At 37.6% G+C, this 26,296-nt stretch overlaps 1 protein-coding gene across 1 annotated transcript in view; it reads right to left on the bottom strand.

Moving 5' to 3' along the window:
• Positions 1 to 2,620: 2,620 nt before the first annotated feature.
• Positions 2,621 to 26,296, bottom strand: part of LOC132545757 (uncharacterized) — an 85,621-nt gene continuing 61,945 nt past the window's right edge. Inside the window, exons 3-12 of the mRNA XM_060209445.1 lie at positions 22,992 to 23,090; positions 20,523 to 20,621; positions 20,300 to 20,398; positions 19,971 to 20,069; positions 18,972 to 19,070; positions 13,761 to 13,859; positions 8,022 to 8,099; positions 7,475 to 7,633; positions 5,783 to 5,932; positions 2,621 to 5,506 (exon numbers count right to left, since the gene is read on the bottom strand). Coding sequence (XP_060065428.1) covers positions 2,621 to 5,506; positions 5,783 to 5,932; positions 7,475 to 7,633; positions 8,022 to 8,099; positions 13,761 to 13,859; positions 18,972 to 19,070; positions 19,971 to 20,069; positions 20,300 to 20,398; positions 20,523 to 20,621; positions 22,992 to 23,090 — 3,867 coding nt within the window. The remainder of the gene's footprint in view (positions 5,507 to 5,782; positions 5,933 to 7,474; positions 7,634 to 8,021; positions 8,100 to 13,760; positions 13,860 to 18,971; positions 19,071 to 19,970; positions 20,070 to 20,299; positions 20,399 to 20,522; positions 20,622 to 22,991; positions 23,091 to 26,296) is intronic.

The following is a 26,296-nucleotide window of genomic DNA, read 5'->3' as shown; positions in this document are numbered from 1 at the left end:
TTATTCACCTGATATCAGATTTTTATCCATTTCCAAAACTGAAAAATCCAGTACCCTTTTTCGTTCAGATGATGACGTCATACATACAGTAGAGGACTTTCTGAACGGTCAAGAAAAGGACTTCTTTAAAGGTGGTTTGAGTCCCTTAAACATACCTGGCAAAATGTTCAGATACTGAAAGGGATTTTGTTGAAATATAATGCAATACATCAGTGAAAATTCAAACCTTTAGATATGAGGCCCACAACTTATCAATCGGCCGTTGTACCAGAGGGAAACTCTAGCTTTAGTATTTTAGGAAATCAACAACCAAAAAACAAACTGATGACAGATTTGAGTTTAAAATTGTTTTAATATGTATCAGATCATTTTATGATTCTGTCAATACAATATATTTCATATAAAGGACAGACTTTGTACAAACTTTAAGGCTTGGAATTCTTATAAAACAATTTGCATAAAAGCTAGTGTAGCCAATTAAAGTCAATTTTCTGTCCTATGGTACAATAATGCCCCAACATCTCTGGGACCTGCACAATTATGTATAAAATGGAATATTTAACAATTATGTACAATAAAACAAGATTAACAGCCAGAATAAATAAAATAGTGTACTAGATTAAGACATATACATTGTATAAGATATATGTACAATCACAACACTGGAATGATACAAAGGATTGACATGTACAAATAATCTGAACACAACCAAACTATGGATACTACAAAACAGATTTCTAACGATATGTTTTCACGAGGTAACGATACATCTCATCATCTGAATAAAATATTATTTATCCAACAGGAACTGTTTCATTAACTTGGTGAAGATTCTTTAATTTCCCAGTGGAATCAATTCAGCCATGAGATATTGTTTGTTATAAAATTTGTTGTCAACCTATGTTTTCATAAGCATGAACTTAACCATTTGAATTTTAGAATAAGTAGACCGAAGTTTCTCAAGTATTGAACTAAAATGAGTTAGATTATATAGAACCTTTGAAAACAAATATTGTAGAGGACAGCTGTCCCTGGTTGACAATCACTGTGCCCGTATAATTATAATTTAACATGCTACCACTACACTAATCTCAATATCCCAGGTTAAAATCAGGAGTAACATCTTTACACGTTCCTGTGTATCTCATGGTGTGATATCATTAGGATTATATAAAGGATTTCTTATTTCTATATTACAATATAAGTATTGATATATGATGGAAGACAGTAATTTATTAACGGTAGGTAGCTGCCATTTAATAACTACAAATTACTATCGTATTGTGACTAAAAGCAACGACATCAAGCCATCTTGTTGAAACAAAGTCTTCTACACTTGTTATATAAATTGAAATATTACTATAATGAATTCTCTTAAATCTAGATTGATCACTTCCCATTATCTGATTTGGAAATATTCAAAAACCATTCAAATATTGAAAATGCACACAAGTTTTCTTCTTTTCTTGAAATATTTAGCATTTTTCCAAATAAATAAATGAATAAATAAAACAAACAGGATATCATTTTTTTTATGTTGAAATTATCTGACATGCCACTTTTACTTTATTCTCTGAAAAAAAGTGAAAACCTTCCTCCTATGTAAATCTACCATTTTGTATATATGTAAACTTATGTAGCTCCTCCAGTTAGCACTATAGTTACTGAGTAACACATCTCCAGCCTGATATCGTGTATGTTCTGTCTATAATTAATTACAATGGATCCAGGGTAGTTTAAATTACACCTGAAGGATGCTCAAAACATAATAAACCTACACTGAAGATCTAGTTTACACAATGCTTCGGTTTTAAATGTCCAGATGTTTTAACATTGTTTGAATTTCAGACCAAAGAATATCTTTTCTGGTTGTAATGAATATAGACAACTTAATAACACCTACCCACCTGTACAAAATCCAACACATTCTCACACAACCCAAATTTCTTTACATTTTCAGATGTTTTTCCTTCAATGAATCTAACATTTGTAATATATCAATGTAATGTGAATATTTTGACAGTAAACCTAAACAGAGAAATTATATGGTTTGACTTGTACTTGACCTACTGCTGGAAACAGATTAGCCAATCTTCAGGAGAACTACCGTAAACCCTTGTAGAGACAATCACTTCAACAAAAGGGAAATGTAAATGCAGGTGTCCACCAGTTTTTGTCTAGGTGTGTCTGTTAATCAAATATAATTTGTTCTGTTAACAGGTGTGAAGATCAAGAGAAAGGTACACATGTATTGTCTAAAACTCTCAAGGTGTGGGATTTAAATTTCAGTAAAAAACCTGGCTACTACATTTAATTACTAAAATTACGGTAATTACTGATGTAACTTCTGTGCGACAATAATTCACACCAGATTTACATAGCAGTACTACTACAGCACATGTAGGACACTACACCACTGTTAAAGTGATAGTAAAAATCTCATCCATGAATCTCCAGAGTTTAGCTTTACAAACACTGACCAATCACACATAGCCTCGCAAATATTACATCAATCTCGCATATCTTTAGACACCGACCAATCACACACATTCTTACACTGACCTTTTGACATCAACCAATCACACACATTCTTACACTGACCAATCATATACTCTAAATGTCACACATCGCTGCCCTGTACATAGCTTGCCATTTGTTGATGACTTCCATATGCTGAGTTGTCATGACGATATGATTTATTGCTGTAGTGGGGATGGTCTGGTCGATACTGCTGATGGACACCATAGAGATTCCTTACAGCAGCCTGGCCAGGATAAGATTTCTGTGGTGATACCCCATAAGGTGAATCTGTGATGTTATTGGCAGCCTCCATTAATTTCTTTTGGTACCAGTTTTGAACTTGTGATTCAATAGCTTCCCTATGTTGGTCGCGTGATGCTGGTATTTGCTGGTAATCTGCATGGTTGACAGGTATGTATGGAGAGTTGGAGTGGCTATGACCAGGTGTGGAGATGCTATGATCAGTACTGAATGATGATGATGGCGTACCACTATTAAATGAAGGAGACCCACTATTGCTGGGGGCATTTCCTGGACGGAGACGGTTGCCAAATATTTTGCTGCTATAGCCACTGTCTGGATTACTACTAGAGTCCTCTTTGTTGTAGGCATTTGGATAGTTTGATATGTTCCTCAGGTTATCCTTGTCTGCCTCCTCACCGCCACTGACAGGTGTCCGACATACACGGAGGTCTCCACGCGGTGAGTTTCCACTATTACTAGAGCCACAAGTCCTGTCTAACAAGTTCGACTCTGACTTGCTCAGATTCCTTGATCTGTCCACATTTTCTATTAGATCATAATCATCATTATGTCCGACCCTGTTCATATTGTATGTGCTATGATACGGTGCAGGACTTCCATCCCCACGTCGTGTTACATCCTTCCCTGACATATAGGTGTTTTCCACAGATGTGCGGCCTGTGTTTATCCGGTTCTTATCTCCAATAGGAGTCATCCTGTAGTGATCATCATTCATGCTGACATAATGACTCTCTGGAGTGCGTAACACACGACCAGTATACTGACCATAACTGGCTGTACCAGAACCTGCTTGCTGACTAACAGGTGTTTGAGGTTTACTTTGTCCTCTCATCACATAAGAAGACCACTGACCTTGACCAATTTTGGATGAATGACCTTGGCTATTTGACACACAATTTGTATTTTGAGCACTAGAAATCTTTCCTTCAAGGTCATTAGGTGTGCGGTTCATTGACCTTTGACCCATGGGTGTCCTATCTGTACTTCCGCCTCTCTTTGCCATTTCATGAGCAGATGTAATCCCATTCTCCTCCAAGAGCAGCTCATCAGAAGATCGTGTCCTATGTATCATCGGAGAATTTTTGGGTTGCATGGACATATACATATCATCCTTATTTTTCACAAAATAACCATACATATCACTCTCCTTAGAAATATTTTCTTTTTTGAGAAATTCTGGTTTTTCTGGTGGTTTTGGAACTTGTCGAAGAGAGGGATTTGTCCGTGAAGACCCATATACACTGTCTTTCACCACAGAAACAGAACCATAAGGATTGATTTCCTTCACCCCTGATCCACACGATCCCTCGTTTTTTGTATGAGAGCTCGGATGTTGCTGCTCACAACTGCCCGAGTTACCATTAGATCCCACCATATTATCCCCCACACTTGTTGGTCGAGACTTTGTATCTTTTTCTGGGTACCCAAATGTTGAGAAAGTGGGTTTAGAAGTAGCCCCTTTCCCAATGCCGATGCTGGACTGTTGGCTCCCCAGGGGATCCTGTCCAGCACCGGAGGAATTGGAAGTTGGATTATTTCCTGTGCTTGTGTTTGAGGACCCCCTTTCGGGAAAACTCTGTCTCTGCCTTGTTCTTTGAAATCCATCTGAGGAATCCGTTTGATTTGGCCTAGAGGTGGAAGATTCCCTTTGACTTGACCGTTGGTACATAGGATCAACATGGTGATGTTGACTGTACCTCTGACTTGACCGTTGAAAACCCTCTGGTTCAGTAGTTTGGCTCCTGACCATGGCTCCCCTTTTCAGACCACCAACAGTTTCATATGGACTAGAATCATAAGATTTAGGAGTGCTGTGTGTGAGGGGGCTTGATTCTCGCTTTACAGGAGAATTTTCGAATTGTTCTGAACTTTGCCATGAATGTGAGTGGGGGATTCGTTTAGGGATAGCACCTTGACTGTCATACATTTTAATATCAGTGGAGTCAACTGGACTTTGAACAAATGGTGTGCGACTGGTCGACGCAGTACTTGGCGAAAGAAGATTGAAAGTCACTCTAGACCCCCGTGTATTCTCCTCACGTGAACTGTCTCCTTTTGGAGCTGAATGTACCTGAATTTGTCCAACTTGCACACGACCTTGGCTTGAGTATATTGTACCCTTACCTAGGTTGCTTTCTCGAGCTATTCTCTCATTTTGTCTCTTTTTCCCTTCCTGAACATCATTCTGCCATTCCCGCAGCTGTTGCATAGCTGCTTGGCGTGATTCATAAAATTCACGTTTCTTGTGTTTTACACTATAATCTGACTGAGACAGTGTCTCATCAGAACGAGACCGAAACAATCTTCCGTTGGCATTTTCATGAATGTCTGTAAAAAAGTTTTTGCTGGGAAGAGCCGAATCGTCATGGTGATGACTCAGACAATGTCCATATGAGGATAATTTGGCCTCTAGCCAATCCTCCACTTCCATACGCGTTTGTTCTGTATATTTTTTTAACATAAAATTTCTCTCTTCCTGTAACTTCATCGAAATTCTGTCATTGCAGTTTCTCTCTTCACGCTGAAGTCTCTCTTTGGTGAGTTTGTCAATAGCATACACTTGTTGGGCGGTGCGCTTGTCCAGCTGGTCAAGACGTTGATGTAACACCTGATTGGATGCATCAATGTGTTCATAAATGTTGTCACTGTTCTTGGTGACATGTTGCTCTAGTTTGTGTAAGGCTGGTCCACACTGACACAGGGGCGTGTAACCAATAGGGCCCTGTAATGGAGAAGGATATATATCATCTGTCAGCTACTCAGAGTCCAGCAGTAGATTGTTATCTGAAACTTTCTGATCACATCTCAACATCACTAAGACCAGGGAAGGATTTGTAATTTTTGTTCCTATTCAAATCTGCTGTCTGCAGCTTACAAAACATTTCAATAGAATACAGGATCAACTTGTATGAAATACTGTGACATAGCCACAGAAAACAGAACTTACAGCAGACAGCAAACTTCTTACAGTAATCAGAATAGTAAGTTAGATGTGTACCTGTTTGATGTTTCCGGCTAGATCCCTGTAATACTGACTGCCTGGTCGAGGGATATACTGACTGAAGAAACCCTGAACCTTGTCTTTTTCACTCTGGGACATCTGTTGACCTTGAGGAAGCCCTGTCTTGCCATCTTCTTTATCTTTGTCCTGTTATATACATCCAATTAATCAATTACTATAACTATTTCAAAAATACTACTGTAACACGTCCTCCCACTACTGTAACACTTCCTCCCACTGCTTAACACGTCCTTCCACTACTGAAACACAACCTCCTCCCACTACTGTAACACGTTCTCCCACTACTGTAAGACGTCCCCCCACTACTGTAACACGTCCTCCCACTACTGTAACACGTCCTCCCAATACTGTAACACGTTCTCCCATTACTTTAACACGTTCTCCCATTACTGTAACACGTCCCCCCACTACTGTAACACGTCCTCCCACTACTGTAACACATCCTCCCACTACTGTAACACGTCCTCCCACTACTGTAACACGTCCCCCCACTACTGTAACACTTCCTCCCACTGCTTAACACGTCCTTCCACTACTGACACAACCTCCTCCCACTACTGTAACACGTTCTCCCACTACTGTAACACATCCCCCCACTACTGTAACACGTCCTTCCACTACTGTAACACGTCCTCCCAATACTGTAACACATCCCCCCACTACTGTAACACGTCCCCCCACTACTGTAACACGTCCTCCCACTACTGTAACACATCCTCCCAATACTGTAACACATCCCCCCACTACTGTAACACGTTCTCCCACTACTGTAACACATCCTCCCACTGCTTAACACGTCCTTCCACTGCTTAACACGTCCTTCCACTACTGAAACACAACCTCCTCCCACTACTGTAACACGTTCTCCAACTACTGTAACACATCCCCCCACTACTGTAACACGTCCTCCCACTACTGTAACACGTCCTCCCAATACTGTAACACATCCCCCCACTACTGTTACACATCCCCCCACTACTGTAACACGTCCTCCCCCCACTACTGTAACACGTCCCCCCACTACTGTAACACTTCCTCCCACTGCTTAACACGTCCTTCCACTACTGAAACACAACCTCCTCCCACTACTGTAACACGTTCTCCCACTACTGTAACACATCCCCCCACTACTGTAACACGTCCTCCCACTACTGTAACACGTCCTCCCAATACTGTAACACATCCCCCCACTACTGTAACACGTCCCCCCACTACTGTAACACGTTCTCCCACTACTGTAACACATCCTCCCACTACTGTAACACATTCTCCCAATACTGTAACACATCCCCCCACTACTGTAACACGTTCTCCCACTACTGTAACACATCCCCCCACTACTGTAACACGTTCTCCCACTACTGTAACACATCCTCCCACTACTGTAACACATCCTCCCACTGCTGTAACACGTCCTCCCACTACTGTAACACATCCTCCCACTGCTGTAACACGTCCCCCCACTACTGTGACACGTCCTCCCACTGTTATATGTTTTTTAATTGTATATAAAGAAGACAACTTTAAAAGATTACTGAATAACAGAAACATTTTAACTGTATCAGGTACTTGCTACTTTGATACAAATCTAGGACAACCTGAAAACCAGAGGAACTTTGTAAAATAAAATTTAAATAAATATCCAGAATAACTGAGACATACAAATACCTTCTTCTTTTTCTTAAAGAAGAAAAACTTGGATTTCTCCTTCGAGGGTTTGTCTGTTTTGATTGGTGCATCCTCATCTGGCACTACCACTGGCCCTTCCAAATTATTGCCTGGTACATCCTTAAAGTTGACCTCCTTCTGGCTCTTAGGAGTCTTAGACTAAAGACGATAAAAATATGTTCAGTTTCTACAGCTATATGGTATAAAGGCAAAATTTCACAGAAGCAAAAAAAATTACAAATTTCCTTGTTCATGTATAATGAGCTAGATTTTTATCCCATTGAAGATTTACTTTCCAAAGTAAAATAAAAACAAAGAAACATTATCATTATTATAACATTTTTAATGGCCAGTCAACACATAGAAGGTCATTAGGACCATCAAACGGTAAAACACACATTGACAAAAATGAAAATGTCTATTTTTTTTAACTGTATTACTTTTTTTCTTTAAATAGACAACCCGTGTTTAATTTCCCTAGTGCCATAAGAGAAGATCTATATACAAGGACATTGTCTAATCTAATAACCTGTGTATAAGGACCTACCCTTGAGAAAGATGTAACAATGAGGATGATCTCCGGATGTTCCTTTCGCCTGGCCACATCAATGGCAGTCTCTGTTTGCTACAATGAAAGAAAGTCACTTAATTCATTTTATCTGACAATTCCTGATCAGTAATTGTTTTGTGAGAGTGTTATATGTTATCAAGCTTTACCTGTATTTTACCTGACAATTCCTGATCAGTAATTGTTTTGTGAGAGTGTGTGTTATATGTTATCAAGCTTTACCTGTATTTTACCTGACAATTCCTGATCAGTTATTGTTTTGTGAGAGTGTTATATGTTATCAAGCGAGACAATTCCTGATCAGTATTGTTTTGTGAGAGTGTGTGTTATATGTTATCAAGCTTTACCTGTATTTTACCTGACAATTCCTGATCAGTAATTGTTTTGTGAGAGTGTGTGTTATATGTTATCAAGCTTTACCTGTATTTTGTTTTGTGAGAGTGTTATATGTTATCAAGCTTTACCTGTATTTTACCTGACAATTCCTGATCAGTAATTGTTTTGTGAGAGTGTGTGTTATATGTTATCAAGCTTTACCTGTATTTTACCTGACAATTCCTGATCAGTAATTGTTTTGTGAGAGTGTGTGTTATATGTTATCAAGCTGTACCTGTATTTTACCTGACAATTCCTGATCAGTAATTGTTTTGTGAGAGTGTTATATGTTATCAAGCTCTACCTGTATTTTACCTGACAATTCCTGATCAGTAATTGTTTTGTGAGAGTGTGTGTTATATGTTATCAAACTGTATTTTATCTGTGCTATGGTGGTACTATCGATATGAATTCATTCCGACATTTTACTGCCTTAAATCCTTTATCTAATACACTATCACACCCCCAATCGGTACATTATCCAGGGACATGTTTCAATATCAAAGTGGTCTGCCTTTCACTTATCTTCCACAATAAGTTATTGACTTAACAAGCACACTTGAATGTAAAGTAGATGTCAATAAATTGAATTGATGACAATATTTGAAGTCAGGGCTAAACTGTCGCAATAAACTTTTCGAACTGTCCACAATTTTATCATCAAATCAAGTTTATATACAAGAATATTTTTTATAACAATTGAAAATTCCAAAGCCTTTCATATAAAGTAAAATTTCTTTTGATTTATCAACTTACACAAATCATTGTCCTGATGATGAAACAGAAAAATCAATTTCTAAATTGCACAAATTCATTATTTTCTTCGATCAAAATTTTTAAAAATTACCGTTTATTCATTTCTTCTTAAAAAATTTTTTACTGAGTGGATTTATAAAAAAATAAAACAAAAAACAAAAACAGAAAAAGAAAGTTAGGTAAAAACTTTGTCCATAATAATTGGTTGGTTGACAGGTTTTCCATCACCTGTGTCTGGTGAGACGAATGTCAGTGTTGTGGTAACATGATTAATAACTTACTAATATCATATTTTATATGTAAGAGGAATTCCGATACATTTTCCCATAATGCTATTCTCCAGGACGTTGTGATCCACTTAGTAACTATGGGACAAACAGCTGGAGACTTGTACATTTCTGTGTAACTATGAGACAAACAGATGTAGCTGGAGACTTGTACATTTCTGTGTAACTATGGGACAAACAGCTGGAGACTTGTACATTTCTGTGTAACTATGGGACAAACAGATGTAGCTGGAGACTTGTACATTTCTGTGTAACTATGGGACAAACAGCTGGAGACTTGTACATTTCTGTGTAACTATGGGACAAACAGATGTAGCTGGAGACTTGTACATTTCTGTGTAACTATGAGACAAAACAGATGTAGCTGGAGACTTGTACATTTCTGTGTAACTATGAGACAAACAGATGTAGCTGGAGACTTGTACATTTCTGTGTAACTATGAGACAAAACAGATGTAGCTGGAGACTTGTACATTTCTGTGTAACTATGAGACAAAACAGATGTAGCTGGAGACTTGTACATTTCTGTGTAACTATGAGACAAAACAGATGTAGCTGGAGACTTGTACATTTCTGTGTAACTATGAGACAAAACAGATGTAGCTGGAGACTTGTACATTTCTGTGTAACTATGAGACAAACAGATGTAGCTGGAGACTTGTACATTTCTGTGTAACTATGAGACAAAACAGATGTAGCTGGAGACTTGTACATTTCTGTGTAACTATGAGACAAACAGATGTAGCTGGAGACTTGTACATTTCTGTGTAACTATGAGACAAACAGATGTAGCTGGAGACTTGTACATTTCTGTGTAACTATGAGACAAAACAGATGTAGCTGGAGACTTGTACATTTCTGTGTAACTATGAGACAAAACAGATGTAGCTGGAGACTTGTACATTTCTGTGTAACTATGAGACAAAACAGATGTAGCTGGAGACTTGTACATTTCTGTGTAACTATGAGACAAAACAGATGTAGCTGGAGACTTGTACATTTCTGTGTAACTATGAGACAAACAGATGTAGCTGGAGACTTGTACATTTCTGTGTAACTATGAGACAAAACAGATGTAGCTGGAGACTTGTACATTTCTGTGTAACTATGAGACAAACAGATGTAGCTGGAGACTTGTACATTTCTGTGTAACTATGAGACAAACAGATGTAGCTGGAGACTCGTACATTTCTGTGTAACTATGAGACAAAACAGATGTAGCTGGAGACTCGTACATTTCTGTGTAACTATGAGACAAACAGATGTAGCTGGAGACTTGTACATTTCTGTGTAACTATGGGACAAATAGATGTAGCTGGAGACTTGTACATTTCTGTGTAACTATGAGACAAACAGATGTAGCTGGAGACTTGTACATTTCTGTGTAACTATGAGACAAACAGATGTAGCTGGAGACTTGTACATTTCTGTGTAACTATGAGACAAACAGATGTAGCTGGAGACTTGTACATTTCTGTGTAACTATGAGACAAACAGATGTAACTGGAGACTTGTACATTTCTGTGTAACTATGAGACAAACAGATGTAGCTGGAGACTTGTACATTTCTGTGTAACTATGAGACAAACAGATGTAGCTGGAGACTTGTACATTTCTGTGTAACTATGAGACAAACAGATGTAGCTGGAGACTTGTACATTTCTGTGTAACTATGAGACAAACAGATGTAGCTGGAGACTTGTACATTTCTGTGTAACTATGAGACAAACAGATGTAGCTGGAGACTTGTACATTTCTGTGTAACTATGAGACAAACAGATGTAGCTGGAGACTTGTACATTTCTGTGTAACTATGAGACAAACAGATGTAGCTGGAGACTTTGTACATTTCTGTGTAACTATGAGACAAATAGATGTAGCTGGAGACTTGTACATTTCTGTGTAACTATGAGACAAACAGATGTAAACTTGTACATTTCTGTGTAACTATGAGACAAACAGATGTAGCTGGAGACTTGTACATTTCTGTGTAACTATGAGACAAACAGATGTAGCTGGAGACTTGTACATTTCTGTGTAACTATGAGACAAACAGATGTAGCTGGAGACTTGTACATTTCTGTGTAACTATGAGACAAACAGATGTAGCTGGAGACTTGTACATTTCTGTGTAACTATGAGACAAACAGATGTAGCTGGAGACTTGTACATTTCTGTGTAACTATGAGACAAACAGATGTAGCTGGAGACTTGTACATTTCTGTGTAACTATGAGACAAACAGATGTAGCTGGAGACTTGTACATTTCTGTGTAACTATGAGACAAACAGATGTAACTGGAGACTTGTACATTTCTGTGTAACAAATCACTAATCTGTTCTTATTTTCTATGTCTACAGAGAAACAATTTATCTAAATTCAAACACACCTGTAGTCCTATTCACTGTGATTTCATACCTATTAATCAATATCCACTAGGCACTTACAAACATAGATTTAAATTAAATCACCAGTCAGCACATTGAAGGTAAATGGAATGAAGCTAAGCTTACGATTGATAAGAAAAGACAACAAAATAATTATCTTCACAGCTGTTTTCTACCTTTACCATGATAATGACTCCTAAATCACAATGAGTTATTTTTAAAAATTACTGAATTATGAACTTTTTGAGTCAATACTTAAACTCTCATTTTTAAAAGTTTCTACGAGGGACAAAGTGCATGAACAATACTTATGACTTGACAACATCATGATTTACGCAAAGTAACAAAACATCCTTATTCCCTGATTATAAAAGATTTTTAATTGAAAAGTTTAAATCTGATTTAATTAATTTTAATTTGACAGTTATATACATGATTTCTTTTTTTCTCGGATAAATATGATAATTACATTTCCTTACATCATTATTAGTTTTAATTAGTACTTGTTTCTTTATCATTTACATAATCTGATAAGGATTCATCACAATTGTAAAATCACTCATTTCATCAATTTTTCAGGTCTGTCTCCACAACCCTTTAAAGCTTTGTGTTATGTAATAATCAAATATTGATTTATCAGAAAAATCATGATCGATTGGTCATAGAGTTAAAACGACTAACCATCAATCAAATTGATTCATCTCACCAACAGTATGAATCACTGTTACACATTTAAAACCAGGAGTCATGAGACATTATCTTCCTAACATTAAATAAAACAGACTCTGGTCTGTTACTGACACTTCTGAGGCACTTCTGACAAAATATTGCTTGAAAGGTCAAAGATTTAGGTATTCCAGTCTAACTCCAAATACTCTGTGAGATAAATGTACAAGAATTTAATACCTTAATATATATAGAAACCACAGCTGGCACTTTAGATATCCTAGACTTTGCTTTTAAACACTTATAGAATTCTGTGTTTGTCATCCTTCAGGAATCATCAGTACATTGCTAAATGACAGAGACTGATCCACAGTAAATACCTTCTAGCAACTTACAACCAACACTAGGTACATGACAGTACTTTTAGGTAGAAATATCCACTTATATCACTATATATCAATAAACTCTGACAGTAATTCATAAAATTTATTTTAGTCGATAAACAAAAAACGGGATCTTCAATTGTACCGGGGTATCAAAAGACTAGTACAAAATGTCGATCAACAACATGTGCGGAGATTCCTGCGAGCGACATCAATTTGTTTTTTTATTTCTGATTTCTACTTGATTAGACTCTGGAGTAACAGCCCAGGGGTCAGCACTGTTATAGATTTTATTTGCCTCCAGTTGGAGACAATCACTTTTTAACATCACAGAAATACAGGTAACGGTTACATGTTCCTTACAACTATGGACAATGTCACAGTATCATTGATGTACCAAACTGCCCGGGGGGTCAGGAATAATGTTTTATACAGGTCATTAGTATAGACATTCATCCCCAGGGGTCGGGCAGCATGTTTTTATATTGGTGATTTACCTGGTAAAACAGCTATTTAAAATACCTTGAGGTTGTGCAGCATATTTTATATGGACGATATATTCTTTTGACATCAGATGCCCTGTACCTAACAATCAACTGACTTGTCTTTTGAGACAGCGTCAGACTTAATACAGGATTATAAAGAAAAACTTGGTTAAATACTCAAACCATGTTTTTTTACCATAATCATTAAAATGGCTTACTGTGTACTCCATCTGATTGTAGTTTTCATAAAATTTATTTTCTCGAATATGTCCTGTTTTTTAAATGAACAAGGACATAATTGTTTTGTCATCAAGTCTGACATCTGTGTTGTTTTACAGAAATCCAGTACGTTGATTATATAGCCCATGTTGATCCTTACCTTATTCTTTATAAAAACGTCTATCCCAGCTTCTACTAAAAGTTTGGCAATCTTACGTCGCTTCAGTGCTGCTGCAATATGTAATGCTGTGTCCCCGTTCTAGGTAATAGAAAAAGGGTTAATTAATATCACACAACTATGTCTCAGACATTGTTTAAAGACAATAATTATTACATCAGGATTTTGTCGCAAAAGGAGAGATGACTCCTTTTCATAATTTTTTACAGTAGAAGACAACAAACAAAAATAAAAGATTTGACCAGTAGTTCAAAAAGTTCAATTTCTTATGACACAATGACTTTTACTCTTGTACGAAATAGCCCAAGATGTAAGTACACTACTATCAATTAAGTCTAAAGCACTTGTCAAGATCACTACCAAATTCTTCCATATATAAATCACAATATAGAGCTATTTACCCAGTAAGTAATGTATCATATTCTTATCACCTCTTGACTTTTCCTCATTTTAATAAATTTCACATCTGATTCTTTCCCTAACAATGATTTTAGAAAATAAAAATACAAAATAGATTCACATCCAAAAGAAATGCTCTATTAACTCCCTCTGCTGGATACAAAAACTCATAATAATATTTAAAATGGTTTTCTTTTCTCCCGAGTACAATGAACAAAGAGAAGAATACATTTTGTACAACAATGCTGTCCCTCATTGTCTGATATTGATATTTATCATTCTGTCCCATTTAATAGAAAAATTCACAGCAATCCAGATTCATCACAGCACATTTTTTTTAAAATGATATAACAGAATTAAAACTAAAATATTTCTCATTTTTTCCATATAATCATCAACATACCATACAATATTTATTGTAAAAAATTTGTCATACAAAACTCCCTTCATATATCACATTTTTATTGTCTGCACCATCAAGTCTATTGTTTGATTCAGTTTGAGTTATGAAAACCAGCCGAGAGCCTATCATATGTCCCAGTATACAATTTATGATCCACGTTAGATTACACAATTCAATGAAATTTGATCACTTAGCCTGACAAAGTGTCGTTTAACTTTTCCTGCCCATAACTCTGATGCTTTTGTCTGCTGTTTGTTGTTTATTGATTAAATTAAATGGTCACTCAGCTGTGAACACTATGAACTTTTACAAACTTCCTTTTTTAAACAAGTGGCATAGAAAAGATTTGTATGGTAGAACGGTATGAAGTGTTTTGTGGTCTACCTGCTGACAAATTCACTGATGATGATGTAGACTGAACAAATTATACAGCTGATCAATGAAGTAAAGACGTGAAGTAATTGATGTTCTATGATATCATCACAACAACACAACCCCACACAGTCTACGAACAAAGACATCAATTTACACCAATTATAGTTCTGCGTCTGTTCAACTGATCAAAATGCTGAGAGGTTATCACCCGACCAGATTTTTTCTAGCTCTGCCATAAATCTCTGTTAAGTTATCAATATATAATTTGTGTTTTCCTCTGAAGTTAGTTTGAAGGTTATTTAACAGTCCCTGGAGAGTCTTTCACAACCTGTTACATGTTTCTCTTGACCTTGAGATCAAATGATCACATTTGATTTTTTTTTAACTACCACTGCCTGGTTGATTATACAAGGATACCATTTGTAGTGATGTTTAAAACTGAGATAACGAAGGTAACTGGTAATGATGCTGGTAATGATTAATTACAGGTAGCTGGTTATGATTAATTACAGGTAACTGGTAATGATTAATTACAGGTAACTGGTAATGATTAATTACAGGTAACTAGACAATAATACAGGTAAGAGGAAGTTACAGATATATTACTTAATACACCTGACATCATTGCTTACCAGGTATTCAGTCGTTTACCAAAATCAATAAATAACCAGAGGGATCTTGGCGCCCACCATTTGAGGATCTATTTTCATTTCTTGAAGATTTGTTTATTTTTTTTTTGTTTGTTACAGGTGTTGTAAATGTTCATGAACTGGTCTTCATTGAATGTACTCAATGATGGCACAAGATATTTTTATTAAGCACTTATTAGCAAATATCATTTGAAAAAGATCCCAAAGTATTATTAGATAGCAGTCAGTTACAGGTGGATAATGGACAATATGCTTGTGCTGTATTACTGTTGACATCCAAGATGGCGGCCTGTGGGCCACCTTGATTTCAAATCAGTCCAAAAAAGGTACAATGCACAACTAGGGACCAAAGGAAACCAATATCTATGAAATATCTGAAGGATCCATCCAGTACTTTCCAAGAAATAGCAGTAACAAACTTTTACATCCAAAATCCAAGATGGCAGCCTGTGGGCCACCTTGATTTCAAATCAGTCCAAAAAAGGTACAATGCACAACTAGGGACCAAGGGGAAACTGCATATGAAATTTGAGAAAGATCCAAAAAGTACTTTCCCAGAAATAGCGGTAACAAACTTTTACTTCCAAAATCCAAGATGGCCACCTGTCGGCCATCTTGCATTCGAATCAGTCCAACAAAGGTACAATGCACAACTAGGGACCAAGGGGAACCTGTATATGAAATTTGAGAAAGATCCATTTGGCACTTTTCCAGAAATAGCAGTAACAAGAATTGTTTACGGACGGACGGACAACGGACCACGGACGCAGGGCGATTTGAATACCCCACCATCTGATGATGGTGGGCTAAAAAAGAAGATATAAGTGAAAGATAACCTAATTAATATTTTGTGGTGACTAAGCTCCTCAGACAACAATTTCCAAGAGTTACAATCTACCACAGGGACCCTACATCCTCTGTTAGTGATAATGTACCACAGAGACCCTACATTCTCTGTTAGTGATAATGTACCACAGAGACCCTACATTCTCTGTCTGTGATAATGTACCACAGGACTCTACATCCTCTGTCAGTGATAATGTACCACAGAGACCCTACATTCTCTGTCTGTGATAATGTACCACAGGACCCTACATCCTCTGTCAGTGATAATGTACCACAGGGACCCTACATCCTCTGTCAGTGATAATGTACCACAGAGACCCTACATCCTCTGTTAGTGATAATGTACCACAGAGACCCTACATCCTCTGTCTGTGATAATGTACCACAGGACTCTACATCCTCTGTCAGTGATAAGGTACCACAGGGACCCTACATCCTCTGTCAGTGATAATGTACCACAGAGATCTACATCCTCTGTCAGTGATAACGTATCACAGAGACCCTACATCCTCTGTCAATGATAACGTACCACAGGACTCTACATCCTCTGTCAGTGATAACGTACCACAGAGACCCTACATCCTCTATCAGTGATAACGTACCACAGGACTCTACATCCTCTGTCAGTGATAACGTACCACAGGGACCCTACATCCTCTGTCAATGATAACGTACCACAGAGACCCTACATCCTCTGTCAGTGATAACGTACCACAGGACTCTACATCCTCTGTCAGTGATAACGTACCACAGAGACCCTACATTCTCTGTTAGTGATAATGTACCACAGAGACCCTACATTCTCTGTTAGTGATAATGTACCACAGAGACCCTACATTCTCTGTCTGTGATAATGTACCACAGGACTCTACATCCTCTGTCAGTGATAATGTACCACAGAGACCCTACATTCTCTGTTAGTGATAATGTACCACAGAGACCCTACATTCTCTGTCTGTGATAATGTACCACAGGACTCTACATCCTCTGTCAGTGATAATGTACCACAGAGACCCTACATTCTCTGTCTGTGATAATGTACCACAGGACCCTACATCCTCTGTCAGTGATAATGTACCACAGGGACCCTACATCCTCTGTCAGTGATAATGTACCACAGAGACCCTACATCCTCTGTTAGTGATAATGTACCACAGAGACCCTACATCCTCTGTCTGTGATAATGTACCACAGGACTCTACATCCTCTGTCAGTGATAAGGTACCACAGGGACCCTACATCCTCTGTCAGTGATAATGTACCACAGAGATCTACATCCTCTGTCAGTGATAACGTATCACAGAGACCCTACATCCTCTGTCAATGATAACGTACCACAGGACTCTACATCCTCTGTCAGTGATAACGTACCACAGAGACCCTACATCCTCTATCAGTGATAACGTACCACAGGACTCTACATCCTCTGTCAGTGATAACGTACCACAGGGACCCTACATCCTCTGTCAATGATAACGTACCACAGAGACCCTACATCCTCTGTCAGTGATAACGTACCACAGGACTCTACATCCTCTATCAGTGATAACGTACCACAGGACTCTACATCCTCTGTCAGTGATAACGTACCACAGGGACCCTACATCCTCTGTTAGTGATAACGTACCACAGAGACCCTACATCCTCTGTCAGTGATAATGTATCACAGAGACCCTACATCCTCTGTCAGTGATAACGTACCACAGAGACCCTACATCCTCTGTTAGTGATAACGTACCACAGAGACCCTACATCCTCTGTCAGTGATAACGTATCACAGAGACCCTACATCCTCTGTCAGTGATAACGTACCACAGAGACCCTACATCCTCTGTCAGTGATAACGTACCACAGAGACCCTACATCCTCTGTCAGTGATAACGTACCACAGAGACCCTACATCCTCTGTCAGTGATAACGTACCACAGAGACCCTACATCCTCTGTCAGTGTTAACATACCACAGAGACCCTACATCCTCTGTTAGTGATAACGTACCACAGAGACCCTACATCCTCTGTCAGTGATAATCTAACACAGAGACCCTACATCCTCTGTCAGTGATAACGTACCACAGAGACCCTACATCCTCTGTTAGTGATAACGTACCACAGAGACCCTACATCCTCTGTCAGTGATAACGTATCACAGAGACCCTACATCCTCTGTCAGTGATAACGTACCACAGAGACCCTACATCCTCTGTCAGTGATAACGTACCACAGAGACCCTACATCCTCTGTCAGTGATAACGTACCACAGAGACCCTACATCCTCTGTCAGTGATAACGTACCACAGAGACCCTACATCCTCTGTCAGTGTTAACATACCACAGAGACCCTACATCCTCTGTTAGTGATAACGTACCACAGAGACCCTACATCCTCTGTCAGTGAATTTATATGTTCAACAAAAAAACATTTTTCAAGAAGAGTACCGTATATGAATAAAGAATTAGTTAAGTTTGCTATCAATATCAGATTATCCTCATATACCTTACTGACCAGAATCACCACTCACCTTATTTTGTAAGTTCAAACAACATCTAGCACTAATGAGAATACGTGTGACCCCAGCATGTCCATATCGAGCTGCCGTGTGGATAGAGGAATCACCATACTGGAAATTAAACATACATAATACAGTTGGCTGGTCAGTCTCCTCTTATTGCTAAATGGAACAAATGTGGTTGGTTACAGGTTTACTGTCTCCATGTCACTTCCTTTAACTAGGGGTTGTTTCATCAATGAACCTCAGAATTGGAAAGACACAAGCCACTCTTTCATGGAAGGATACAACTCACCCCCTCATGTAAGGATACAAGTCACCCTTTCATGGAAGGATACAAGCTACCCTTTCATGGAAGGATACAAGTCACCCTTTCATGTAAGGATAAAAGTCACCCTTACATGGAAGGATACAAGTCACCCCCTCATGTAAGGATACAAGCCACCCTTTCATGGAAGGATACAAGTCACCCCCTCATGTAAGGATACAAGCCACCCTTTCATGGAAGGATACAAGTCACCCTTTCATGTAAGGATACAAGTCACTCTTTCAGGTAAGGATACAAGTCACCCTTTCATGGAAGGATACAAGTCACCCTTTCATGTAAGGATAAAAGTCACCCTTACATGGAAGGATACAAGTCACCCCCTCATGTAAGGATACAAGCCACCCTTTCATGGAAGGATACAAGTCACCCCCTCATGTAAGGATACAGGTCACCCCCTCATGGAAGGATAGAAGTCACCCTTTCATGAGGAGACATAGGTCACCCCCTCATGAAAGGATAGAAGTCACTCCCCCCAGCAGAAATTATACATGAACAGTGAATCAGTAAAGAAACCTGTAACCAACCAACGATCTATTTATGGAGCCAGAACACAATTAGTTCTATTAAGTTGCATAAGCCCAAATACAGAAAATATTAGCAGTTGTGAAGACTATTTTCTGAATGACACTATGTACTCTTATTGTTGCCTTCTGACACTGAGACTGATAGCACATTATACTTACATTATTTTTGAGGTCTGGGTTACAGCCCCCATACAACAGGACACGTGTACTCTGGTTATGTCCGTTCTGTGCTGCAAGATGTAGGGAAGTGAAGCCCGCCTAATGGAAAACAAACAGTAGACCATGGATAAAGTTTCACCTGTGACAGGTATCCAATTAGGGTCATTTTAAAAGTAAAGGAGAGAAAATGACTGAAAGAGATATATGTCTATCTTTCATAATCAATATATCGAACAGGATATTTTATCAAAGATTTGAGATTTCTTAATCAATCTACACATTCTATCAGAAGTCTAAAATATAGGTTATGACAAGGGAGATAACCCTACCTTGTTAGTAACTACAACATTACAGTTGTGTTTGATGAGGAGTTCCAGTGCAGCACTGTATCCATTCCAGGCAGCCTCGTGTAGAGCAGTGTTTCCATGCTGTCAAAAAAAGCAGGAAATTTCTTAGTTATTACAACCTTCAAGCTAACTGGTTTACAATACCGATCAATGTTCATGTGTACGAATGTTTTTGTTCATGTGACTATTTTCAGCAGATCTTTACCTCGTCCTGTGTGTCAGCTGACCCTCCCTCCTCTAGTAGGTGGCGGATGACCTCAGTGTGACCTTGAGAAGCAGCTCTGTGTATAGCAGTGTACCCCATCTGTAAGATCAACAACAAATATCTGTAGGAATCATCAAATACATGCAGTGAAATCACCATTTTTTTTGTCCAACCACATATAACTTTCAGTTAGTAATGCAGTAAGTTTTCCAAGTAATTATGTTATGCAGATTGTTAAAATGACTTTCCATAAATGCCCTGATTATTTCTCTCTTGTTATTTCCACACATTTTGTTTATAACTTACCATGCCCGGAATATTTCTCTCTTGTTATTTCCATACATTTTGTTTATAACTTACCTTTGCATGTGATTTAGTATACAATGGCATGATAATGTACAGATAAAATAGCACTTTTTGGTTCAAACTTAACAATCATTCATCATAGTATCATCTGAGATAAGTGGTCTCTTTCCTGTTATTATAGGTAAATAATCATACCACTAAAATTCAATATCATAATATTTTCATATCAGAATCTCAACTGCCAGGTAAGCTGTTCAGGTAAGGTGGCACAGACATGTGTCAGGTAGGAAGTGACATCATGAACCTTTAGGCAGGTGTTAGCTCTGGCTTACCTGGACGAGTTATCTGTACAGGTAAGTATAATCAAAAGTGGAGGAAACAATGAAAAGTTAACAATTTAGATATACCCTAGAAATGTCATGTTAATGGTGCTGTACAGTAAAGTGATTAGTGTTAGTTTGTCTCACCTCACTAACGACTTGTCATCGCTGGATTGATAGAGTCATGTAGTAACAGAGCTATTTACATGAATGGACAAACACTAATTAGGGTTACTAAATACCCCTATATCTGTCATATATTCTATAGAATTAAGTCACAATTCATGTCAGCATGTGTTATCTTTAGAAAAACAAAATAATTACTGATATAAAATGTTGTAAATGTGATTTTCTGACCTAGTATATCAATCCCTAAATATGAAGTCTGTGAATAAACAATACACCACATTAATAGTGATCAATTGTAAATATTAGGAAGGGTTGTGTACAACATGTCCTTATATAAATACTAGGTACTGTATATATATATGTGTGTGTGTATGTCAAATAATACATACAGTTCATTGAGACACCACATATCATCACATTAACGGGGCAAACGATAATTATTGCTGAATGTATAACAAGTTACACCTGCAAGTTTGAATCTTTCACATGCAAATATCAGTATAAGATGTAATTAGTGTCAGAGAGCCTACCATGTAACTCTGAACAATAGCTGATATCTCATTACAGGTAATATTTACATACTTATACAAATGTTAGGTAAGAAAACAAATCTGTTATTATAAATGTTCTATCTAAAATCGTTATAGAAATCTTGGATGTCCCATTTTCATGTCGCACTTCCTCGACTTTCACCCAATCATTTTGTCCATTATACAATGTGTCCTATGGTAGCAATAGATAAATCTGTAGATGGTATCAGTTATTTCTAGTAATACAACAATCATTCTTTACCACATATTCTGTAAAACCCCCCATTTTTTGTACTTAAATGTACTTACACAACCTTTTACGATTCAAATTTAAATCTGTATTTTTAGAGATAACGTTAACTGGCACCAATGTACATTATGTAGATACCCTGTATATAAATCTACCTTACAATCTTACCCATTTTGCGGGCTGTTGGGTTCCTTAATTTACAATTTACCTAGGCCTACAATTATCAAATTCTGATAGTATTCATGAGCAAATGTCAGTTTAAATTCTGTCCTAACTTTTAAAAGTGAATTCAATTTAACCGTCCGATAACATCTTTTCAATTTCCTCTTTTGTCCCTTTTGTTATTGTTTTTTGATGAAATCTTTAAGTTTGCAAATACTCCAATCTCCTGATAGCCTCACTTTGAAGTTCACTACCGTTTTGTGCTTGACACAGAAATCTCACAGAGAAACTTTTTTTACCTCACCACCCTTCACAGAAAATCGCCTACACTGGTGATGATACCCTAAACAGGTTTTCATTCATACAGTGTATGTATAAAGACAAGATTTAACCAAAAAACGCCACCCATCAAAACCCTGTCACAGATTCTATAGATCTGGTATACATTCTACAGACGCTATCTCTGTAAAGCAGCACCATTTTCATGGTGATTTTATTCAGATGGCTTTCTGTTGACAGCAAATTACGTCTAAAGAAAGATCTTAGGCTTCTGTGAAACCTTAGTTGTCTGCTTTACACCACGACTGGAAAGTTAATGTGCTTGCCCTGGAAATCTCTGACAACCCATCCTTTCTGATAACTCCATATGATATCACTTATTTCTGAACATGATGAAGGTTAAAGTGAAGGTCAAGGTCACTCACAGATGTATTTGACCCTGGCCATTAAAAATGACACTTTAACTTTGATATGAAGACGTTGCATTACTTACCGAATCCTGCTCGTTCAGAGGGCAACCATGTCCCACCAGGAACTTACACACTTCAACAAACCCTTTCACTGCAGCAAAGTGTAAGGGTGTTCGGCCTTCCTGTAAGCAAAGGAAAGGTCAAGGTTATTCAACCTATCATCAATGGTCCAATCATCCTATATATCTGACATATTGATCTAAACCAACAGCAATATCATTACCAAGGCACTCCTGTCACAGGAAGTGTTCCTGTGCCTGGAATTGATTGCAGGTACAGTATTTCCTGTTTCAGGTGGTAATGACAGGAAACACTAAAGACAAGGAGGATGATTAGGTAAACAAAGACTGCTTTCTGTAACACACATAAAATGTATTAAATTATGTAATAGAGGTCATTAGTTATCTCAATGTATATTGCAGCTAGTATTTTACCAGGGTTACAATTATATAACATCTCCTAAAATATAGCAAAACTTGAAATTTTTAAAGAAAATTTGTAAACTCTGGTTTGTTGGCCATTTAGTTTTGACCAAGCACAGCAGGATGCATTAGATATCAAAGAGCTGTTTAACCTAATACACAAAGCCAGCCTCACATTAAAAATACATGTAGCGCCAGGTAAATCATAGCTAAGTAGAAATCGGAATAACATACCAGGTTTTTTTTCCTAATACATTTTGCAATTTTTATTCTCACACTTGTCAGTTAGCTTTTACGATGTTACGATGATCCAGAGAATAATTAAAAAGACTCCAACATTCTGAAGCCCTTTCTTCCTGACGTCTATTAGTATGAAATTTCAGAATGCACAAATGTAGTAAGTTATTTGAGAGAGGCAGATTGTTCCATTAGAGTCGTCTGCAGGTATATAATTGGGGTTTTATTCAAGTATAATATAAATAAAACATCAAAAATCCTCAGCCATCCGTAACTCGGTCTGTACAGACCTACCGTTAAAACGGAAACACACAATCATTCAGTTACACAACCACACACCATTACCCAATGTCAATGCAACACTTTGAGATGATAACAAGCCATATTTGAATGCTTTGTAACACAAAAACTTTCATCTGTATATTGAATTATTTCTAAGACTGATAAAAGTGTCCTTCTGGAATCTTTCTGCTTCAAACCTTCACAACAAATTTTGTATCTGTAATAAATGTTGTATACAACTTTTCACTCCTGTACCTCCAAACATCTGTGTGTTACACTTTTTTAAATGTTGTTTTTTAGTACATCACATGATAATTACTAGAAAGCTGATTGGTTACTAGCCATCATCTATTTAGTGACAGTTCCTGGTCTCCCTCAATGTGAAAACCAATATACCAGGTATATTATCACAAAAGAGCACACAAAGGCACGTAGGAGTGATGCCCCTTGCACCAGGCGGGGGTAATGATCCTACTTTCACTTGAGTGTTTTTTGTCCTTTGCAATGATGGCAGAATGGTTCAGGAAAAAAAAATCACAATTTATTTTCCATGACACAATAATGTCTCAAAACAAAACGAGCCCCCAAATTTGCTGAATCAGAGCTATAGAAGCTGTTTGCAGGAAGAATTAGGGGAAATTAATGTGAATCAGACTATGGATTTGTCATCAATGACAACCGAGGAGCTGAACAGTGTGATGGCAGAAGTCTTGTCGACTTACACATGGTGTCATCTTCAACTTCATAAATCTTAATTTCATATGTGTTATTTATTTATATATATGTTATGTGATGTACTAAATCTATGATGGCACTTTCCTCCGACTACAACACTACCAGAGAACATAGAATAGAAGTTTCTATAACACCGCCAGTAGCAGATTAGATTGTGGCATTTCAATGACTACATGTAGTTACCTTCATCAGACAAATGACCAGTATGGAGCGTACTAGCACTGACATACATGCACAAAGTATACGAGATGGTACAGAATCGACCAACTTGTTCGGCTATGTACACTATACTCAAATATAGTGTGTCAAAAGAAAAAAAACCTACCACAGAACAGTTGCCTCGAAAAAGGGACAAAAGAATAATATTGCTATCTTATCCATAGCAATACTATTGCCATTTGTATTAATGCCAAATTCTGGGGAAAGGTAAATGAGTTAGATTTTTAAAGGTATCAAGTTCAGGGTCACTGTTTATATTGGATTCTCCTTTCAGGTTACCAAGTTCAAGGTCACAGTTTCTATTGGGTTCACCTTTCAGGTTACCAAGTTCAAGGTCACAGTTTCTATTGGGTTCACCTTTCAGGTTACCAAGTTCAAGGTTACAGTTTCTATTGGGTTCACCTGTCTTAGTATATTTTGTCCATACTTTTCTAAAGGTAAACAAAGAGAATTCTTTTGAACTTTACCATAACTTAGAAGAAAAAGGTCAAGGTCATCATTAAAAATTATAGACAATTTGTCAAACAATGGAGTAACAATGAGTCTGGGCATTCCCATCTCTTTCTAAAGTATCCTTGTTTAATATTAACTGTCCAAGATCTTCAGTGTAATTGTAGTTTACATAATGAATCATCAGTACCAAGCCTGGAGATCATGTTTCAGCAACCTAGAACAAACCATCAGTACCAAGCCTGGAGATCATGTTTCAGCAACCTAGAACAAACCATCAGTACCAAGCCTGGAGATCATGTTTCAGCAGCCTAGAACAAACCATCAGTACCAAGCCTGGAGACCATGTTTCAGCAGCCTAGAACAAACACCTGATTTATAAACACGCCCGAACATTAAGTAAAAACCCAATGCTACCTCATCTTCTCCGAGACAAATTGCTTTTTAGGTTTCTGTAATTATTACAACTCTAGGTAATCACTGAACTTTAAACGCTATTTTGATAATAAAACCGTCAGACTGATAAAAGGTTATCATGAAAAGTTATCATTCATATTTCAAATTTTTACTTTCATTTTATTTCTACTTTATTTTTATTGATATTTTATTTCAAGAGATAAATCAGGTGTAAGAATGCAGAGATTTTCCAGAGTTATACTTGGGTACACATATAACAGGTGACTACCCTAAACCACTCACACCCCTCCAACTCCACAATACTATCTCTAATGGCCAAAAATCTGTTATGGTAATTAGCCTTCTATCACTATCAGAGAGTTAAAAGCATCCAACTGTCCCTCACAAAAGACATCACACAGGTCAGTAAGCAGAAAGTTGACAAGAGAATGAGTGACGTGGTAGGTCTTTATCAATCATAACACAACATTCCACAACTTAGGTATAACTCCACAACATATCTATAGACAGTGCTTCTTTGTCTTCTAACTATTCTGGATCTATCAGAGTTACTTCCCTTTGTTTCA

The sequence above is a fragment of the Ylistrum balloti genome, unplaced genomic scaffold (genome assembly GCF_031769215.1).
Source record: "Ylistrum balloti isolate Yb309-2 unplaced genomic scaffold, AGI_CSIRO_Ybal_v1 Utg369856, whole genome shotgun sequence".
In the NCBI taxonomy this organism is placed as follows: Eukaryota; Metazoa; Mollusca; class Bivalvia; order Pectinida; family Pectinidae; genus Ylistrum; species Ylistrum balloti.
Note: the sequence above shows the minus strand (reverse complement) of the source record. Positions and strands in the feature narration are given on the sequence as shown.